Below are 19,293 nucleotides of genomic sequence, written 5' to 3' on the forward strand. Positions count from 1 at the left end.
GATTGGGGCAGATGGGCCTCAGCAGACGTGTAGTTGTGAGGGATTTCTTTCTTTTTAATAAATCAAGTGAAATTTTCCCCAGTCAAAAAGACAAACTGTTTTTCTTCCCTGAAGAATTGCAAGTCAGTGAGTAGGTCACTGCTTTAAGTCATGCACCACAGCACTCTTCACGCCCCAGGCAATGCTGCTCAGAGACTGTTGTTAAAATCTGTGTGAAGCTGCAGAGGTGGTGAGGAAGGGAACGGATTAGCCAACTTCCCAGACACTCCACAACTTCTCTCAAGCCTGTCACTCAGATTTTGGTGTCACTTGGACAGAGATGGGGATAAAAACCCTGCCACTGTACTGCAACAGAACTGTGAGCACTCATTGCTTCAATTCTTTTCTTCATGCAAGATGCAGCTCAGAGCATTTCCTTGCCCTAGGGCAGGGCCTCAAGCACTCACTGACACATTTTATTCAGTGCTTCTCTTTTACCTTCTATCAATTCAACAATTTTTAGCTTTTACTTTAACCTGTCAAGTAACTCCTCTGCTCACTTGAGGAAAACAACCCAACGTTTCAGTCACAGCAAGCCCAGACAGCAGTGACACAGGGAGCAATCTTTGTGCTTGTTACTGCTGCAGCACTGGCTTTTCTAAAAGCACTTACAGCTGCCTCAGAGAGACAATCAGTGCCCCAAAGGGGGATTCCCAAAGGCACCTTGTTCCTTGTATGCCTTCCCTTGCAGGAAAGTGGCAGGACTTGCCTGCAGCTGTGGTTACCTTCTTCTGGAACTTAAGAATATAAAAAAGACGGGAAAGAGAGAAGCATGGGTGGGAATGAAGAGGAATGCCACTGTGTAAGAGAGAAAACTCAGGTAAGCAGAACAGTTATTGGATTTTTTAACAACTACAATTTAGTGATCAAAATATGCTTGATAACCCATCAGACAGTGCTCTAGTGTACCAGATACTTGGGATAAATGAGCAGTACAGATGTGAGGTGGAACTCCTGCTTTTTATTTGTTTTCTGAAGTGCTGGATGGACTTTGTTTCACATCTGCCAGAAGCACAGGCACAAAGCAAGGCAAGGCAGGGCTAAGGCAAGCACTGACGTAGGGCCCATCATCAACAGGCTCAGTACAAATATAACAACCCCTTTTCCAGCAACTATTTTAAAGTGTCATCTGAAAGGATGCAGTTCCTCAAACATTAGTACCTTAAACTGCATTCTCAGTATTCCAGAGGTATTCCTAACATGGTAACTGTTGGTTTCATCTACCTTTTGGCTTCATTTTCAAGATTTTATTGAGGCAGAAAATCCAATTCACTGCAATTGGAATTTTTCCCTTGGTAAAGACTTCAGGCTTGACCCCTAATGCTGTGAATCATCATCATCCAGAAAATCAGACTGTTGAGGCAGAGCCTGGCACAGCTCACTTTGATTCTTGTCCCTGTGCTAGTGGAATTTTTAGATGTTTTGCTAAAAATCCTGCTGTTGGAGAAACAAGTTGGGAAAGGGAACCTTCCCCACAGCCCCTCCCCACCCTGCTGAGCTCTTCCGTGGCTGAAGTTATTCCTCCTGCAGGAAGCTGATGAGCAGAAGGGAAGTTCAATAGCTACAGCAACCACAGTCTCATCTCCCTCAGAGGTTTCAACTTCATCTCAGTGTAAGGATAACTCGTCACAAACTAATGTCCCCCAAAAGTCACTTTTGACTTCTGCCAGTTGTGGCAACTACTGCCTTTGGGGACACTTTTTTCTGTGGGGAACCAGACAGGCTTCAGCTCTGGAAGAGCAGCAGTGATGTGAGCAGCCCCAGGAGGAGGCCCCTTCCCAGTGCTCCCTCACTCCCGGGTGCCAGCTGAGGAGAGGGGAGGCAGCTTCCACGAGGTGAGTGACCCACCCCAGCAGGCACCTTCTCAGGCATCCTGAGCCAACAGTGCCCTCAGGATTAAAGGCATCCACAGCACAAAAAACACTTCCACATAATAAGCATCTAAGAAAGACTTAGGATTATAAATAGGTCATCTGGCTCTCAAAACCTCAAGTACTGGGAGGATGAGGGTGCAGAGTTCCGAGGTCCCTGTGTTACATCATCACCTGAAGTCTCATAACCAGTTCAAAATTCCAGTGTCCTAAGGCATGGTGACTTTGACTGATGAAGATGGTAACATTGCCATCCCCACTGCCCCAGGAACAGACCTAAGAGTTGACTGCTCAGACAGAATAAAAGCAGCAGTTGTTTATATGGACCAACAAAGAAAAAAAGACCAAGGAGGGAAGATGGGCTGTAAGTGTTGTCAGGTTGCTGTGGTGCAGGCATGTGTCTGCCATGAAGCATCTCATCTATGCAGATGTAACTGCTGGCTCACATTTTCAAGGTTAAAGGGCAAATTCACCACAGAAGCAGTTGAAAAACTGGAGCCTCTGTAGCAGCAGAAAACCAGGCTAAAACATGATGATAACCTGTTCCCCAGAGAAGCACCAACCGTGGCCACCGTTCTCAACAGCAGTGGTCAGGCACTCCAGAAAACCAAGGAGTCAAACGTCTGCAAACTGAGGAATAGGAACTGGTTTAATTCATCCTTCCTTAAAATAGAGCCCTCCCTCCTGAAAAATCAGCCTACCCTTAGCTGACTGGCAGGCAGGAGGAGGACTCGAGTCTTTCTGTGCTGCTCAGAGGGGCAGTGGTATGGGGAACACCACACACAACACCCCGGGGTAGCTGTGGCCCTGATCTGTATTTGTCCTTTTTTTTTGTCTGTAACTCTTAGACCTTAATGTATTCTGTCCATAAAACTCTAAGGGGATATTTTAAGAGAACTAAAAGCATGTTTGTTTTTGTCCACAGATGAAACACGGGTGTAGTTGAAGATTGAACCTGTAGTGGAGTGTTAGTCAATTGTAAACTGTAGGAGATGTGTTCATTTTACACAAACTGAACGCAGAGAGGCGAAGGACGAGTTCTGCATCATTCCAACTCTGATAAAGTGCACGGCCTTCGGAATTCCTGTCCCCGCTCATGGAGCCATTTGTTGGATACTGCAAAGACACAAAGGTACTTGATGACTGCACTCGGGTAGCTCAGGCCTCTGTTTAACTGGCCTCAATTTAAGTGACTGGCCAGTTTTCTGTTAAGCACAGGCACAGAACTATCTTAGTTTTCTGACGTATAGTAATACACACACATAAGTGTGAGGTTGGCCTAATAAATCCAAGAGGGAGAAAAACCTTCCAGTAGCTGCAGAACTACATAGTAGGACATGTATTATATAAATTATATGTAGTAGCATATAAAACATAACAGAGAGATGAAGTAGGAAAGGACTTAACTTGTAGTTACTTTTTATTCCACCGCAAAGTCGAGAGCAAGAATTAAACCAAGGCCACCCCCTGCTCCCAGCCCCACAGGACAGAGGCAGCACGAGGGGCACTTACCCCACTTGTTGCCAACCAGGACGGGGCAGGCGGCGTGCCGGGTGCTGTAGTCTCCCTCTCCACTGGGGAACAGGTTGTACCAGAACACAGCAGTTCCCTGCAAGGGCAGTGACAGCCTCAGCCTCGTGCTCTGCACGCCACAAGCTCCAACGGCACCGCGCTTCACAAGAGGCAAACATACGTCTGTCTGGGTGGCAGATGCTCCTTTTAAATTGAAAGTTCCCTTCCCTATTGTAGCATTTGCCTTTCTAAAGAATGAGTCTCCTTTGACTTATTCTATGTCTATTTGTCTGCTCATTTTTTTTAAACTCTAAGCCAATTTAATTCATTTCTGGCCACTTTATAAAGCAGGGTAAGTTACCTACAATGAGCACCCAGCCAGCAAAGGCAGACCTTACCTGTGAGCCTTCTCAGGGAAAAACCTAACAGGAACACAGAATTTCAGGGACAATTCCCTACAGACACCTCAAGACAAAACCTACTTACAGACTGGAGTATTTCCAAAATGTCTTTTGAGGCACTGTAATGTTTTGCAAAGTTTATGCAAAGCAGGTCAGTCCCAAAGGTAAGCTATGCACCAACAGGCAGAACAGTGCAGGCCCCTGGAATCACCAGCACTGCTCAGGCATTTCACTTTGTGCCAGTACCCTTGTGCTCCCATGAACAGTGCTCTCAGCTTCTTCACATCGACTCTTTCTAAAGCTTCTTTTTAAACGTTTATACATCTGTTACAGTTCTGAGTAGGCTGACAGAGGAGCGGTTACACCGTACCTTCTTGGGCCAAACACTAGCTCCTACTTCAGGAAAGACAGTAGCTCCCCCTGCTGACACATCACTCATCTGAAGAGGTAAGAAAAGGCAGAGTTAAGTTGCAAGCTGATACATTCTCCAGTGTCACGTTTAGTAAAACAGAATTAGGTTATTAAAAAGCTTAATTTCAACCTCCAAAGGCTGCGTGATTAACAGCCTTACGAAAGGCTGGAACCCACCCACTACTGCTCAACCTCATCCCCCAGTGTTACATGCTCCCATGTTTTGGCAACAAGCACACTGTAAGGACTGATACAGGTGCAAAAATGAAGAGTGTCAAATAATTTAAGCTGATGCTCAGCTTCGAGGAGGAAAAAAAGCCTCCTTAAGAAAATAAAGAACAACTATTACTTCGGGGTAAAAAGAGACCCCATATGCATTACCAAAAAGTTAGTGGCTGCCTTCCTTTGCAAATCACTTGAGTAAAAAAAAACATCTTGAAATCACTCAACAGTATAGAAGATGCAGTGAGATATTTTTGGCTCTAGCACATGTCAGAAATATATCACTTACATAAAACAACCAAGTAGCAATTCTGTTGCCTGTTCCCAATTCCTTAAAAGCATCTGGCTCGTCTTTCTGTGAATAAAAGCAGGCAGGTTTGATCAGCATTTCATTTTGGTTATTGAGGAGCCAATGACCTACAGCTGCAGAGCCAGCAACAAACTCATGCAGAAAAATTAATTCCATCCTTCTGTGTGGAAGGAGGGGAGAACACAGGATGAGTGCATCCATTTGTGTAAAGAAACCAGGCATTTCAGACTTCTGTGGGACAGGGAGGACATGGCCAAATGACTAACAGGCAAGAACAGCCATGCTGTCTGAAATGAGTCTATCAACCTTATTCATAGCTGCTAATTCTTTTAATTCCATTCACATATCCCCTCTTGTCTTTGGCTAAGATGAGCAACAGTACAGGGCAGCTCTTCAGGCTGTGGGTCCCCATGAGTCAGCCCCAGGCGTGCTCCAAGGGCCGTGGCCAGCCCAGAGTCCCTAGGGTCAGGGCTTCTTCCGCTGCAGCCCTCAAGCCCCTTTCCTGTGCTGGGGCTGCAGCTGCAGCCCAACCCGCTGGCCGTCCCCTGCTCCTCCCTGGCACACAGACATTGTAGAGTGCCCTTACACATCCATTCATTAAGCAGTGCTCCAGCCCAGCCCAAGTCTGTGGCAGCCACTCCTAAGGCTTCCCACAGAAGCAAGGTCTATCCCTGCCCCAGCAGGCAGGAAAGCACACATGGTATGCTCCATGTAGGCTTCCTCCTTGCCACGCTCCAGCACCTCTCCCCTGCGCTTTCCTTAGGGCTGGGAAGGACAGAGGAAGCAGAGAGCCATTTGGTCACCCAGAGGTTTGTAACACATGACTTAAATCACCATTTTGATGGATTGTGATACCAACTTTACTGTTTCCACTTCTAGAACCCACTCCCCATGACTACTGTTTTCTTGTGCTAAAATTCCAGCAATCCTTACTCCAGAAATTACCCATGTGCTTCCAAGCACTGTTAATCATTGGCAGTGCTTTTGAGCATGTGCTTACAGAGCAGAGATTCTGATAAAGAGCTGGTGGCTTGGATTGACAGCGTAAGGTTAATCTGAGCATATTAAATCCCACGTAAGTATGCCCAATAAATAACCAACTGAATTCAGCAGCATGATTTCCAGCAGCCTGTAATTTACACTGCACCAGAAATGCATTGGGAATCTAAATCAAATTTTAAAATGTAAGGGTGAGAAGACCTCAAAAGTTGTTTTCCAGTTTCAGGAGTCTGCTAGCAATCAGCATGTAAACTACACCAACAGCACACTTGTACTTTCCCAGTTCCTTCCACAGCATGCAAGATGGCTGTGCCGTGGCTCTGGGAAAGACCTTGTGTCTCAGCCTGGCAGGCTCACAGGGTAAGCTGCAGCCTAGGCTGTCCTGTGCTGCCTCCACAGCCTCCTCCCAGAAGAGGCCACTGAGCTCTGAGCCATGCAGCTGCCTTTACTCAGCACTTCCAAGCTCTGCAGACACAGCTGCGGCAGCTTCAGGCCTGGATACGCGTTACTGATGCCACTGTCACCACTGTCAGCTGCTGCACATCAGCAGCCCAGCCCACACACTGAGGTTTTATATAGTTTCACTGTATATCCTTTGGTGATTTTAAACCAAAGGGCTTTACACAGCCAGTACTTTGGCCAGGTGGAGTATTTCTAAATGTAAGCCCTCAGATTTAGCATAAAGCCAATGGCCTCTGCTCTGTTAAGAGCTATCACAGAACCATTACATTTGGAAAAGACCTTTATGCTCATTAAGTCCAAGCACTGACCTAACCTCCTTAGTATGACTCTGTTTAAATAGTACTTTGGAAGAAAAACATGGTTGCTCTGTAATGCCTGAAATGTGTTATCAGTTCAGCTGGTGGTTTAGAGGGCTTTCTCCACTGAAGTGATTAGAAAAGTTGAAGAGATACAAATTTTAATACATATGAAAGAACAAATCATGCCCCAGCCAAGAGGCCCAGGCTTCACCAGGTGACTACCTCCCCTCCATCTCTTTACTTGCCCGTGCAAAGTCAAAGTGGGGTTCATACTGTCCTCCCACTCCATAATTTGCCACCTGAAAAAGAGAAACACAGCACCTGTGAAGAAGAAAGAGGTGGAGACAGAAAACAGGACTTACCCTTCCAAAATCAAAATGAGGCTCATACTGGCCTCCTACTCCGTAGTTGGCTACCTATAGTGAAAGGAGAAGCACAAACTCTAGTAAAGCAGTATTTTATCCATGCAAGAGAGTTTGACTGTCACCTATAACCTTTCAACAGGTGGAGTTTAAGAACTGAACTGCAGGAAATGACAAGTCTCTGCCAGATAAATGGTACTGGGTGCAGCCAAATCCTACTGGGGTTATCCTCACCTGGCTCTGACTTCACACAGACACCTCATAGGTGCAGAGACAGAGCTTGACCTTGCCTGTTACGGTCTCAGCCCTGAACTCTGCCTTTGCAGTTCTCAACCAAACATCCTCTCCCAGCAAAGCCATAGCTCAAACTTCTCCCCTCAAAGGTCATCCTCCCCTTGAAAGCTCTTCTGCCCAACCCAGTTGAACAGTAAATACATTCCCCCAGGGCTGAATGGCTGCTGCCCCTGATCTGATGACTCTCAGGTGACAGAACTTGATCATAAAACTTTTGAAACTCCTGAAGACCTGGATGGCTGTAGGCTGCAAGATGTTTGGCTACAGGAGCAACAAGCAGCACATCCAAGATGTGCTGCAGGAAGCCATGTACACTGGGTAAGGAATCTGGTACAACCACAGGGTACTTTACAGAGGTGTTTGACAGTTTCTACATTCTTTTCAGAATAGGTCATGGTGCTTTCATATCAGTTTTTGATCTCTTTGTCAATAAAGAGGATCCACTGTCATTTTGCTGGTATTTTATTTTCATCTCTCTCCTGTACTCCTAACCTCAACATTCAACCAGATACTTGGGGAGTTTGTCATCAGGAGTCTCAATGGAGCAGCACAGTGGCAAGGCAGCTTTCAGGAACCACTTCCGAGGTGTCCTGCTCTAGATATTGGTGCCTTCATAGAATCAGTAAAGCAGCTGCTCAAGTCTAAAAGCCTCGAGTGAATAAAAACTACTTCTAAAATAACATTTATCTAAATTAGATGTACAGTTGAGTACATCTATGTACTCCATGACAGAGACACCAGACACACTGTTGGTCTTCTAGGGCTAATGATGGGATGGCAAATCTAAACACTCATTCTCTCCTCCTAGCCTTAAGTATCAGTCAAGCTAAACTTCTCACTCTTGCTCCAGCAGCAAACTTTGACCCCGCAGCAATGAAACACAGCTTTATTAGCATAAATAAAAAGGAATTACACATCTGTTTCCACAAACAGCAGGAGTCTTAGTTTCTGCTGTTTCTCTCCAGCAACAGAAAGCCATTTCACACTGAACTCTGCAACTTTGATTCTTCCTCCCTCTAACAATCTCACACCTTTTTCCCATGGCCTGGAATAAAACCAGCCCCTGTGGGGCTGACTGAGCTTTTTGTGGCCACAGGTGCTGCACAAAAAGCCACCACTGTGCTTGTCCCTAACAGTTTACCTGTAGTTCCTCTGCTGTGGAGACATCAAGTCCTGTTAGGTCCTGTATCCTTGTGTTGATCCGAGATACCACAGGGCTTTCATAGCCAGACAACCAAGCACTAGGTGGGAAGGGGGAGGAAATAAAAAACAATTAATAAAATATGGTAGTAATAGGCCCTAAGCTGTTGGTACAAATGCAATGCTTGGAATTACTTTCACTTTGAGGTTATTTTCTTTTATTTATCAAGAATTAGGTAGGATGATCAGAAGTATTTCCGGGACATTATGAAGGCCTGCATTTAATAAACACATTTTCTAGTAAGAACTTACAGCACTGTTTTAAGGAAGCTCTAAAACTAAGGGCCTTAAACTCCCATACTGGACTGTCACATGACTAAACAAAATATTTCAAGTTCTTTTCTAAAACAAGCACAAACCTCTTTTGCACTTACCCCTCTGTGGTCTGTCCTGTCACTTACTTACCTGGCAATGGTACTAAAAATCATTATGAAAAAAATCAATGAAGCATAACGCTCTTCACCATTTTCCCTGTTCAACAGTCTCTATGAAAGCAGCCTATTACAAACTTGGCATTCGGCACATTTCAAGTACACAACAGTTTTTAAGGAAAGAAAACAACACCAAACCAACCCTTTATAAAAAAAAAATACAAATAAGCCTCACAGTTCCAAAGTGTCTGTCTCCTACTGTAGACTGGAACTTTCAGTTAGAAATACTGCATTTAAAATAATTGGCTGAGTAGTCAGCAGAGAAATAAATGCCTGAAGGGGCAGAGCAGCAGTTGGACAGCAGTGCTGCCTCCACCCGGCCCTCGGGGGATGGATCCCACTCCCAGCAGCTGTCTCGCTCCACACCGTGTCCCCTGAGGCAGCCCCAGCCCCACACCGGTGTGTGGCAGAGGAGGGCCCAGGCACAGTGTGACCCCAGCTCGTGTCCCCTGAGGCAGCCCCGGCCCCACACCGGTGTATGGCAGAGGAGGGCCCAGGCACAGTGTGACCCCAGCTCGTGTCCCCTGAGGCAGCCCCGGCCCCACACCGGTGTGTGGCAGAGGAGGGCTCAGACAGTGTGACCCCAGCTCGTGTCCCCTGAGGCAATCCCGGCCCCACACCGGTGTGTGGCAGAGGAGGGCTCAGACAGTGTGACCCCAGCTCGTGTCCCCTGAGGCAGCCCCGGCCCCACACCGGTGTATGGCAGAGGAGGGCCCAGGCACAGCGTGACCCCAGCTCGTGTCCCCTGAGGCAGCCCCGGCCCCACACCCGTGTGTGGCAGAGGAGGGCCCAGGCTCGGTGTGACCCCAGCTTGTGTCCCCTGAGGCAGCCCCGGCCCCAAACCCGTGTGTGGCAGAGGAGGGCCCAGGCTCGGTGTGAGCACAAGTCTGCCAGACTCAGCACCAGCCAGGTGCTTACATGGACACACACACAGGCATTTTTAAGCTGTGTGATACACACATCTTTTTTTTTTTTTTTGAAACACCACCAATTTCAGCCACCTGCTGTCTTCTTTTCACTGAAAACCACCCATCTGCTCACATGCAGCTTCCCTCAGTCCCTCCTACCCCACCTTTGTTTTACCTGATGCCCTTCCCCCTCGCTGAGCACACTCACTACTTGCCCTGTTCCTCTCTTTGCTTTCACAGTCTTTCAGCAGTCACTAGTATGGGTGACACTACCAGTGAATCTGGGCATCATGTTTTCCCCTTTTTGTAGGAAAATGGTGACAGATAATTCTACCTTTTTTATTCCTAGCATCTGACTCGGCCTCTTAGGCTCAGCAGTGCTTCCTGCTGCTTTTTACAAGGACAGAAACACCCGTGCCCAGGGCCTACTTGTCACCTGCATCACAGTATTTCTACTGCAATGAACCTTGAAATCTATACTAAATTAAAAGTTTGTTTGATAAAAAGAAATTCTATTAAAAAACAACAAAAAAAATCACCAAAACACTTCTTATGGGAGGAACAGTAGCATGACACGTGACACGAGGCACTGACACAGGTTACAGAATCTCTACGAGCATGTTTTTAAATGCCAAGTGAACTACAGATAAAAGCAGCTCTCAAGACAGACTTGTACAAACACATAAACAGAGTCAACTGCTTCTGAACACTGTTAGTGTTAAGGAAGTGTTACAGTGGAGCTTGTTCTGATTTAAGGTGGTAGGTGAATGCAAAGACTACGTATATTAAGTGTTTCCACTCCCAACCTCCCCCCTAAACATCCTGACGCAGCCCCATGCTACGCAGCCATGTTAAACAGGTACCACTCACAAGCAGTCCCTAGCCTCACACTAATACCCAAGAAAAGCTGCAACTCTGCCATCAGCTTCAAAGCATGGCCTCTGTGCAGTCCATAAAGGCTTTAATGCAAAAAACCAAACACCCAAAGGAAGAAAAAAGCAAGCATTCTGACTGTATTATTTCAAATTGCAATGAGTGCTTTCAGCAGGGAGAATACTAAACCCTTTCATGAAGGGAAAGTTATATATATGTGGGGTTTTTTTAGAAATAAAATTAATTGCCCAAGAATACAAAGAAAGTCTATGAAAGGTGGAGGAAATGGGGAACTGAAACCTTATTCCAAGCAGCAGCCTGCCTGCTGGCTGCTGAGCAGACCTTGTGGGTAGGGCTGTAGTGCTGAATACTTTAATGTAAAGAGTTACAGCATGATTGAAGCCTGTAAGCACCCCAAAAACTGCTCCCATGCAGGTTGGGTGCTGAGGAGGCTCTGCCTGCCGCACTCGGGGTGCGCAGTGAGGGCCATCTGCTGCTGCAGGCTTTGCCCAGGGGCCTGCATAGAACAGAACAGAACCATCTGGCCTACATCAGCCTCTTGTTGCCAGGCTCAGCCTTGGCCTTGCTGACAAAGTTTGTGTCTAGCTCAACATCATTTACAGTAGGATTGTTCATCCTTCACACAAAGGAATCTTTTGCCTCTGCTCTTGTCTATCAAAAACAGAAAAATTACTCCCTCGCCAGTGCTGTATGTGATGCAGAATTAATAGCCTTAAACTGAGCTCAGCAAACTCTTCTGTTCTTCAACATACAGCGCACAAGTCACTCATCCAGCAAGTCGACTTGCATGAAAAGTGTGTTTTGCCCAGCTGACACCTGAGTCCCCTATGGGCAGAAAACTTTACAACAACAAAAAAAAGACAAGCTTATTTCTGGGCAGTGATAAATGTGGCAACTTCAGATATGGCTGATCTGACTTACAGGAGGATTTGCTATTTCCTTAATAACGACCACACCAAAACTCCAAATTCCCTGACTACAAAGGCACAGTATTTTAGTCCGGCACTTGTCTTTTTACAAAGCTACCTGTGAAGTAAGCTAGTAGGTTACAGAAATTGAAAGAATTTCATTAGCATATAAAATAAATGCTGAGGGATTGCTTTTCTTCTCCCTCACACTGAGATCTCCCTTTCAACAACTTTTATATTCATTACCAACAGCTAGCAGTAATTACATTTACTCCTTCCTCTTCTGTATGAAGTATCTTAGAGATTTTTCATATCACAATACTTGTATGGAGAAATCATTTTAGGAAAACTGTCACTGGTCCCACAAAACACTGGTGTTTATGTTTAAAAAAAACTTTCTAAAGTCTACTTAGTATGTAAGAAGTACTAGTAGGGGCACAACAGGGAGTGAATAAAAGCACAGACTGCTATTTCTGAAGTGGAAACTTTAACACTGTATGCTACAGGCTCCAACTGGCTGCTGGGAGGTGGAAGATAAAAAAAAAAAAGCAGCTTCTTGAAGCACAGTGTCAGAGTCGCTGAGTTTATTCTGGTCCCACACACAGCCTAGCTCGCCAGGGCTCCTTGTGCTGCTGGCAAGGTGCCCCCTTTCATACAGCCTGCCACGTACTGTGCCGCCAACAGTAGTCCTCTCAGAGAGGAATGCTGTAATTTAGAAGTGCATTTGCTAGGAAAGAATGTTTGAAGGGGAAAAAAGCAGTCCTCTATTAAAAAAGTAAAGCAAGCATTTTTTTTTGGTTTTCAGGAGCAAAGATTCATCTGGAATCCAAAGCAGCTCAAACAGCTCTCGCAGAAAGATGTTTCTACCAGAGGTTCTGCAAGAGGCATTCACTGATCTGGCATTAATAACACAATCCTTCTGAAGCAGTCAAGTTTGGGGGGCTGGCTTTCACCTCCTCCTATAGGTTTAGGTGTCAAGCTCTTGTTTAAAGTAAACACATCCTCGACAATCCTCACATGAAAGCAAGGCAAGGAGAAGCATGAGAAGTGAAGTTCCCCTCTAGCCTCAAGTCCATTCCTGTCCTCAGTAAAGTATCTTCACTAACTTCAGTATGCTGTGCCCTTTGCAATTCTAATTCAGTTTCCTGTGGGAGATGGAATTAAAGACCTTTAGCTCAGTAAAATCTGATTTAATGCTGTGAGCTCCTCGAGTTTGCTGGAGTTAATCATTTAAAGGTCTGGTTAACCAGGTAACAGCCAAGATGCTCTGCTCCAGTCTTGCAGCGCACTGTGCCAAGGTGGCCTAGGGCTGCCCCTACACTTTCTCATAGGATCCCTAGGCAAGGTATAGCACAAGGTTAATTCCAGTTAAAGTCCTACAAGAAACAGTGATTCTGCCGTGTCAAAGTCAGGAGATAAAGAGGATCTGGCTGCCAGGGAACCAGCTTCTAATGCTGGGTAGTGTTCAGGGGCTGTTTTTCTCTGACAGTGGCACCTGCAGTCATCTCAAGGCACTGCACTTTCTACTAATGAAAAAAACCAAAACCCTAAATCAAAAGTTTTTACTAAGGATCAGCTATTTACAAAGGGGTATAGGGGCCAATCATGCATCTGCATTTCAATTAGCAATCTGGCCACCTTCTCAAATTTCTATTATTAGCACATCACATTTGACAGGAATCCTGAGGGTCTGTTCAAATGGATTAAAGTCTCTTCAGTAAATGCCCCAGAGGACAAATCCTGAGACTGAACAGAGGCTTTCTGTAGAATACACAGCCACAGATAACCAAGACAGGTAAGACATGGACAGACTTTAAAAAATGACAACAAAAAAATACAAATTAAACGCCACTCATGTCAAACAGGAGGCTGTAAGTTCCTGAAGTCACGCTGAAGGGGGTCTCTAGGAGAAAACCCATATGGGCTCACTAGACCATTTCCAGAGGGCTCCCACTACCTGCACGTGCCCGATGAGGGAGCAGACCTGCGATGCTGCCCAAGGCACAAGGCACTTTTCCATGAATAAAAAGAAAAGTTGACACTACTTGTAACAAGCATGGCTTTAAGAATCTAACCTCCATTATAATGTTTTCCTGGTTTCCATGAGAGTTATAACCATTCCTGAATCAATCAACTTCTTGGGATCCAGTATTCTGAAGCAGTTTCATCTTTTATAAGACATTCAAAGCTGAATAAACCCCTTAAACTACTAGCCATTCTAATATCAGGGTTTTTGTTCAAAGAAACTGAAAGAACACTAGTTTTCCATTAAAAGCAGCATCTACTTTCCATCATTTAAGCAAGGACATTTTTTGACATTCTCAGCGTGCTTTCATTTGCACTGTGCCCATGAATGACAGCAGCTCACAGCGGCGTGGTTTGAAGCAGCAAGTACCAACTCCACAGCTTGGGGCAGAGGTGAGCTTCAGAGGCAGCCAGGCCTGGGGCTGGGCAGGGGAAGCAGAGCACAACCCATGAGTAGGTTAGTTGCAGGAGAAAAGCCATGCTAAGCAATAGTGGACTCTTCCCTCTGGGCTACCACTAAGGGCCACAACTTTTGTCTATCAGGGGCCCACTATGCTTTGCTACACGACTGCTCACTTCACTATAGGCTGTTCTCTTACATCTGAAGAGAGAGTAAAAATAGAATGTCATGCAAAACCCTTATTTGCCCCACATTTAGTGCTGAAGCAGTGCAGTCCCAGAGCAGACTTCCTTGGCCTGGGTACACCTCTGGAAGACGTTTCCCTTACCTCTTAGAGACTCTGTAATGTGCTGTGGTCAGTTTCCCAGTCTCAGGGTCATGAACAGTAGCACGGCTCAGCTACAAAAAGAGAAAGGACAAGGGCTTACCCACCTCATAGGCTGCTTTTTTGCCAAGCCACAGGTGTTTGAAAGGGTTCCGATTGGTCTGGATGGTATGCAATGCTCTTACATTAGCAATATTAGAAGGGCAACAGAAGCTGTAGCTGCCAGGTCCAAATCAAAACAAATTGGTTGGAAAAATTTGGTTAGATTGTCCTTTCACTTTTTTCCTCCTTTTTTTTTTTCCTTTTTCTTTTTTGTTTCAAACTAGACACTTCCTGCAAGTGATTTACAATGCTGAGTTTCACAGGCAATTCCTCTTCACCCAGAAGTTTAGATCTTTCAGAACTGTGGCTGATGGAACACACAGCCAATCTTTAACCACCACTGTTAACAGGGGTGGGTGGACAGGGGCAGGTGATTTCTTTTAGAGCCAGCCAATCTGGGAAAACATTGGCTAAATTCAAAACTTGTAGTAGTGGAAGGAACAAGGAACACGGTGAGAACAAGTTTGCCTTCTGTCAGATTTGTGTCAGCAGCAGGTAAAAGATCCCAGACAAAGCACAAGGTTGCCTCAGACAATGAAGTGCTGTGTGACTTAAACATGGGATTTGCATGGCACTCCAGTTGTCCTGCACAGGAAGGACTTGAAGCATCTCTCACTCACATAAATGCACTTCAACAGGTCTGCTACATTTTACAAGGCAAAGGACAACAATTTTTGGCTGGTAAGAAGAATGGAAGGGACCGTTAAAAAACAAAATATAGATTCTACTACAGGTTTTTGTAGCATCACGTATTTATTACACTGATTGCAGAGACCTGCTGCTTGTACAGATCATTATCTGGGAACACACATGGAGAAAGTGACCAAAACAAGAAGAAATCAAAATACGCCCCCTGAACTTCTAGCTGGAGGAAAAGACTGAGGAACTCAGCAGTAAAAGCTTGATACAGATCTACATGTAACAAAGCAGTGGAGCACAAAGCCCAAGTTGTCTTTTTAGAGCACCTCTTTCTTTCCCATAATGAGCAGCATCTCCGCACTCATTACAGGCCCAAAACATCTGGCATAGAGCTCTCTTACCTTTTGCTAATTCTGTAATGTGCCGTCTCCAAGGCTCCTGTTATGGGGTTTGAAATGGTGGCTCGCCTCAGCTGTGAAGCGAACCATCAGAATAGTTGCATTACAAAGCACATACTGCATCACAGCAATCCGACCATTCGGCCTAAGGGGAAAGGTCACGCAAGCCACCACGCAAGTCACCCGCGTGGGCATCTTCCACAGTGGTTTTCCTTTTATGAAGGGGCTGGAAATTCATAAAGCAGTGATGGGAAAGGAGTTATCTCCAACTTTACTAAAACAGAGGGTTTTAAGGGGTTTTGGAGTGGTTGTGTTTAAACAGAGAGTTAGAAAAGATCACGTCTTCCAGGAAGCAACGTTCCCATTTCTGCAGTGAGAACAGCCATCTGAATAAAGTAAAATAAAAGCTCTCATTTCCTTTATGTTGCAACCAGTGCTGGAAGTGACACAATATTAGAGCACGTGTACAACTGGTCCTTCGTTAGTACTCTGTCTTGTGTGTGTCAGATGAGTTTTACAGTTAAAGCCAGGCAACACTGTCACCTTGTATAAGCAGAAGATGAACAAAATCCTACCTTTCTGATCAGTTTCCTATCAAAAGCAGCACTGAACTCTAACACTGGCTGCTACACAATTTGCTTGCTCCATCAACACATCTACATTGTATTTGTAAGCTATACAACAGCAAGAACTCTTGCTTCAAGTCCTTCCTTTCATCTTGCTGCACTCCATTTACTTCCCGCTGTCCCATCTATGTTAATACTCTTATTCGGAGCCTTATATGTACCCCTGGACTTTGTTCAGGTACTATCAGACACCCTCCAGTATTCATAACTGGAAAGGCTGAGTTGCAGAGCCCAGGTTTTGGCAGAGGCACAAAATGGCATGCCAAGTCCCAAACAATCAGAAGAGGCACTTATCTATTGTTAAATCAAACCAAGTACACCATGGCTTCTGCAAATCCACTAACAACGAAAGGTACCAGAAACTCTTAATGTGTCACCTCTCAACCCCTGCAGACACCTAAGAACCAAGGCACAAACTACAATTCCAGCAAGCCCCCCAAAGCTGAATGATGGGGCAGCTTCTTCCTGCCAGCAGCTCATGCAGCAAAGGGCTGGGCACAGCTCAGACAGCACCACCTTCCCAGAGGCAGCCATGCTGACATCCCCAGAAGGGGGACATAACCTTTCCATCTCAAAACCACAATCCCCTTGCTATGCTCCTTACTGAGCCTTGCAAGGCTTCAGCCATAGGAAGGATGTGGAACACTGACCATATGTAGATGCTTCTCTGTTCACTAACTATGAATCTCCAAGTTTTTACCACAAGCCAAATACTTGATAGGAAAACAAATATCTCAGCAAGGTTAGAAGGTAAAAATCACTGCACTCACAGACTTTTCAGCACTGAGAGTTATCTCTACCCTACGAAGAACTGATGCAGTTGTATTCCAGAGATGGAACGCCAGAGCTTTTGCAGTACCGAATCATCAACAAACAGCCAGGGCTCTGACTGTCAGACCCGCAAGTAAGGCTGCCTGACAGGAGAGCAGAAAGAGATGTCTTACAGGTACATGAAGAGATTTGCTTGTTACTTCTTGCTTACAGTTCAGAATGTTACCTCAGCAGTACAATGCATCAGCTTTTAAGAAGCTTTCAAACTGCCTTCAGGCTACCTAGTACTCAGTTTCTCATATGCACATCTTGAGATGTGAAGTCACACCAAGTGGATCCACAAGGCAACTCTATTAGTCTTGGACACTCCTGTTTACCCTGAGCATTGATCTGGCCTGCATTGTTCTGCATTCAGAAACAAGAACCTCAGGATCCAATTTCTGAAAGAGGATTTGATGAGCTGGCATTATGAATAAGCAGCCAAGTAGCACTGATTAAGTACTACCCTCTTAAAGCTCTTCCATCTGCAGGCAACTTCAAAGCCTGGGAGACAGAAGTCAGTTTTATACTGGAGAAAGAACACAGACATTTGTTTTGGCCTATACTATAACGTGGCACTCCAGGACCAGAGGAATGGTTGCCTTTCCCAAGACAAAACTCTTCTCCAGATCACAACTCTGGCAAACAGACTTAAAAGTAAAAAAAAACAAAACCAAAAAACCCACAAAAACACAAAGAAAAGCCCACAAAAAACAGAAAGCCAAATAAAAACCAGATAGCAGGTATACTTCAAGGCAATCTAGCAGCAGGATGTTTGTTTTCTGTTGTAGAGCGCTCTCCTCCTTATCTGAAATAGCACACACTGAAATTGTGTCTGCTGCAAGTCTGACAATTTCACACTTGTTACTTGCCTCTCTCAACTACATAGAATTTCCAGCTTCCCCAATATCTCCATCAAAGAGTGTGTCACTAAGAGCTACAAGGTGAGAAAAAGTAACATGTGAGCACAATGGACACACATCTGCATTCAAGAGGAGACGGAATCACACATACACAAAGCGCCACACACAGAACTTCTGATTCCAAAAGGCAAAGAAGTGTAAGGCATTTACCCTTGGCTTTGCTAGTTCCTTCACAGTTTTGATCTCTTCGTCAGAGATGATGTCATGGAAGCGAACAATGCGAGGTTTGTCCCACTCATCTTCCTGTTTGACAGGGCCCAGGATGTATCTCGGATTCCTGTTCCCATCATAGTAGCGGCAGAAGAGCCTTTTTTGTCTCTGAGGAGTCTGAAAGCAAGGTGGAGCAAGAGATCATCAGAGAACTTCCTGATGACGTTAACATCTCCAAGAAACAGAAAATGTCCTGAGATGACAACACAGGACTGATTCCCCTTCCTTACCTTAATGCTATGTTACAAGTCAAAGAGATGCTTTCCGTTTCAGAAATTAGTGCTTGCGGCAAACCACTGTCACTCTATAGTACAGCAACATGCAGTACTTTACATAGCCCTGTTCAAAACAACTCTTTCACTCAGAAAGCACTCTCATTCCATACCGCAGGGAAATCCAGACTTCCGAGCCTCCACTCAGTTAATTACAGTTACTCAGGGCATCCAAGAGAGTGAGCTGGGCCTGAGGCAGCACGACTCACTGTCTATTGGGCAGAATGAGACGGGGAAGGAATCCAACACACGCTAATTTCCCACTCTGCATGCTCAGCCAACTGCTCTGACAACTTCCTTGCTTTCATGCCACACACAAATTCTGGACACTGTTTTGTTATGGTTGGTTTCAAACATTTGAAAACAGGCTACTCCACTTTACCATTTTGAGACCCTCCCCACGGCACAGCATTTCGTACTTCCTTCTCTCAGGCAGGTAATCCTTTTTCTTAACCTCAGTTTCCCTCTCCGACTGGTCTTCTGAATCTGTACTGGACTTATTGGCTTCTTTTTCTTTAGCCATGATATATTCAAAATATTTCATGTTCCCATTTGCTCTTTGATGTTCAGGATCTGTTGACAAAGAAACAGACAAGTATCACTGGCACATTTCCAACTTGTGAAGAAGTATCCAGAAGAAGTTGGTTACAAAAAGAAAAACAGATGCACACTACTGATTCTCAAATAGAAATTAGAAACATTTACACTGGCTTGAGAGCATTCACGGGAGAGCTACAACTCCGAGCTAAGCTGGAAGCGATGCTGACCTGCAGCACACACTTATCCTCAGGAAAACACACAATGAGCTTTCAGAGCTAAGCTCAGTTCATTCACAGTTAAGACCTTACTTAGCTCCAGGCCTGGATCCTCAACAACACTAAGGAAAAGGGTTTGGCCCTACCAGTAAATCTCACCAGAGAGGGAGAGAGAAGAGGCCAGGACAGAGAATGCGCTAGGACAGCATAACGGGCTTCAAACTTAAAACCTTCCCTGATGGGAATGAAGATTTCTGGTGACAAAGCTTTTAACAATCACTAAAC

The 19,293-nt window shown here is 45.2% G+C and overlaps 1 protein-coding gene across 4 annotated transcripts in view; it reads right to left on the bottom strand.

Annotated features, from left to right (window-relative positions):
* Positions 1–980: 980 nt before the first annotated feature.
* Positions 981–19,293, bottom strand: part of P4HA1 (prolyl 4-hydroxylase subunit alpha 1) — a 35,133-nt gene continuing 16,820 nt past the window's right edge. For 2 of the 4 annotated variants that reach the window (XM_062001015.1, XM_062001018.1), the window contains exons 7-15: positions 18,636–18,826; positions 17,922–18,098; positions 14,277–14,347; positions 8,324–8,423; positions 6,889–6,942; positions 4,746–4,811; positions 4,194–4,262; positions 3,423–3,519; positions 981–3,026 (exon numbers count right to left, since the gene is read on the bottom strand). In XM_062001015.1, coding sequence (XP_061856999.1) covers positions 2,956–3,026; positions 3,423–3,519; positions 4,194–4,262; positions 4,746–4,811; positions 6,889–6,942; positions 8,324–8,423; positions 14,277–14,347; positions 17,922–18,098; positions 18,636–18,826 — 896 coding nt within the window. In that variant the 3' untranslated portion in view covers positions 981–2,955. Of the gene's footprint in view, positions 3,027–3,422; positions 3,520–4,193; positions 4,263–4,745; positions 4,812–6,771; positions 6,826–6,888; positions 6,943–8,323; positions 8,424–14,276; positions 14,348–15,415; positions 15,487–17,921; positions 18,099–18,635; positions 18,827–19,293 lie in introns of all 4 variants that reach the window. The other 2 variants (XM_062001017.1, XM_062001016.1) reach the window with 2 other exon arrangements.

Source organism: Colius striatus, chromosome 8 (genome assembly GCF_028858725.1).
Source record: "Colius striatus isolate bColStr4 chromosome 8, bColStr4.1.hap1, whole genome shotgun sequence".
NCBI lineage: Eukaryota > Metazoa > Chordata > Aves > Coliiformes > Coliidae > Colius > Colius striatus.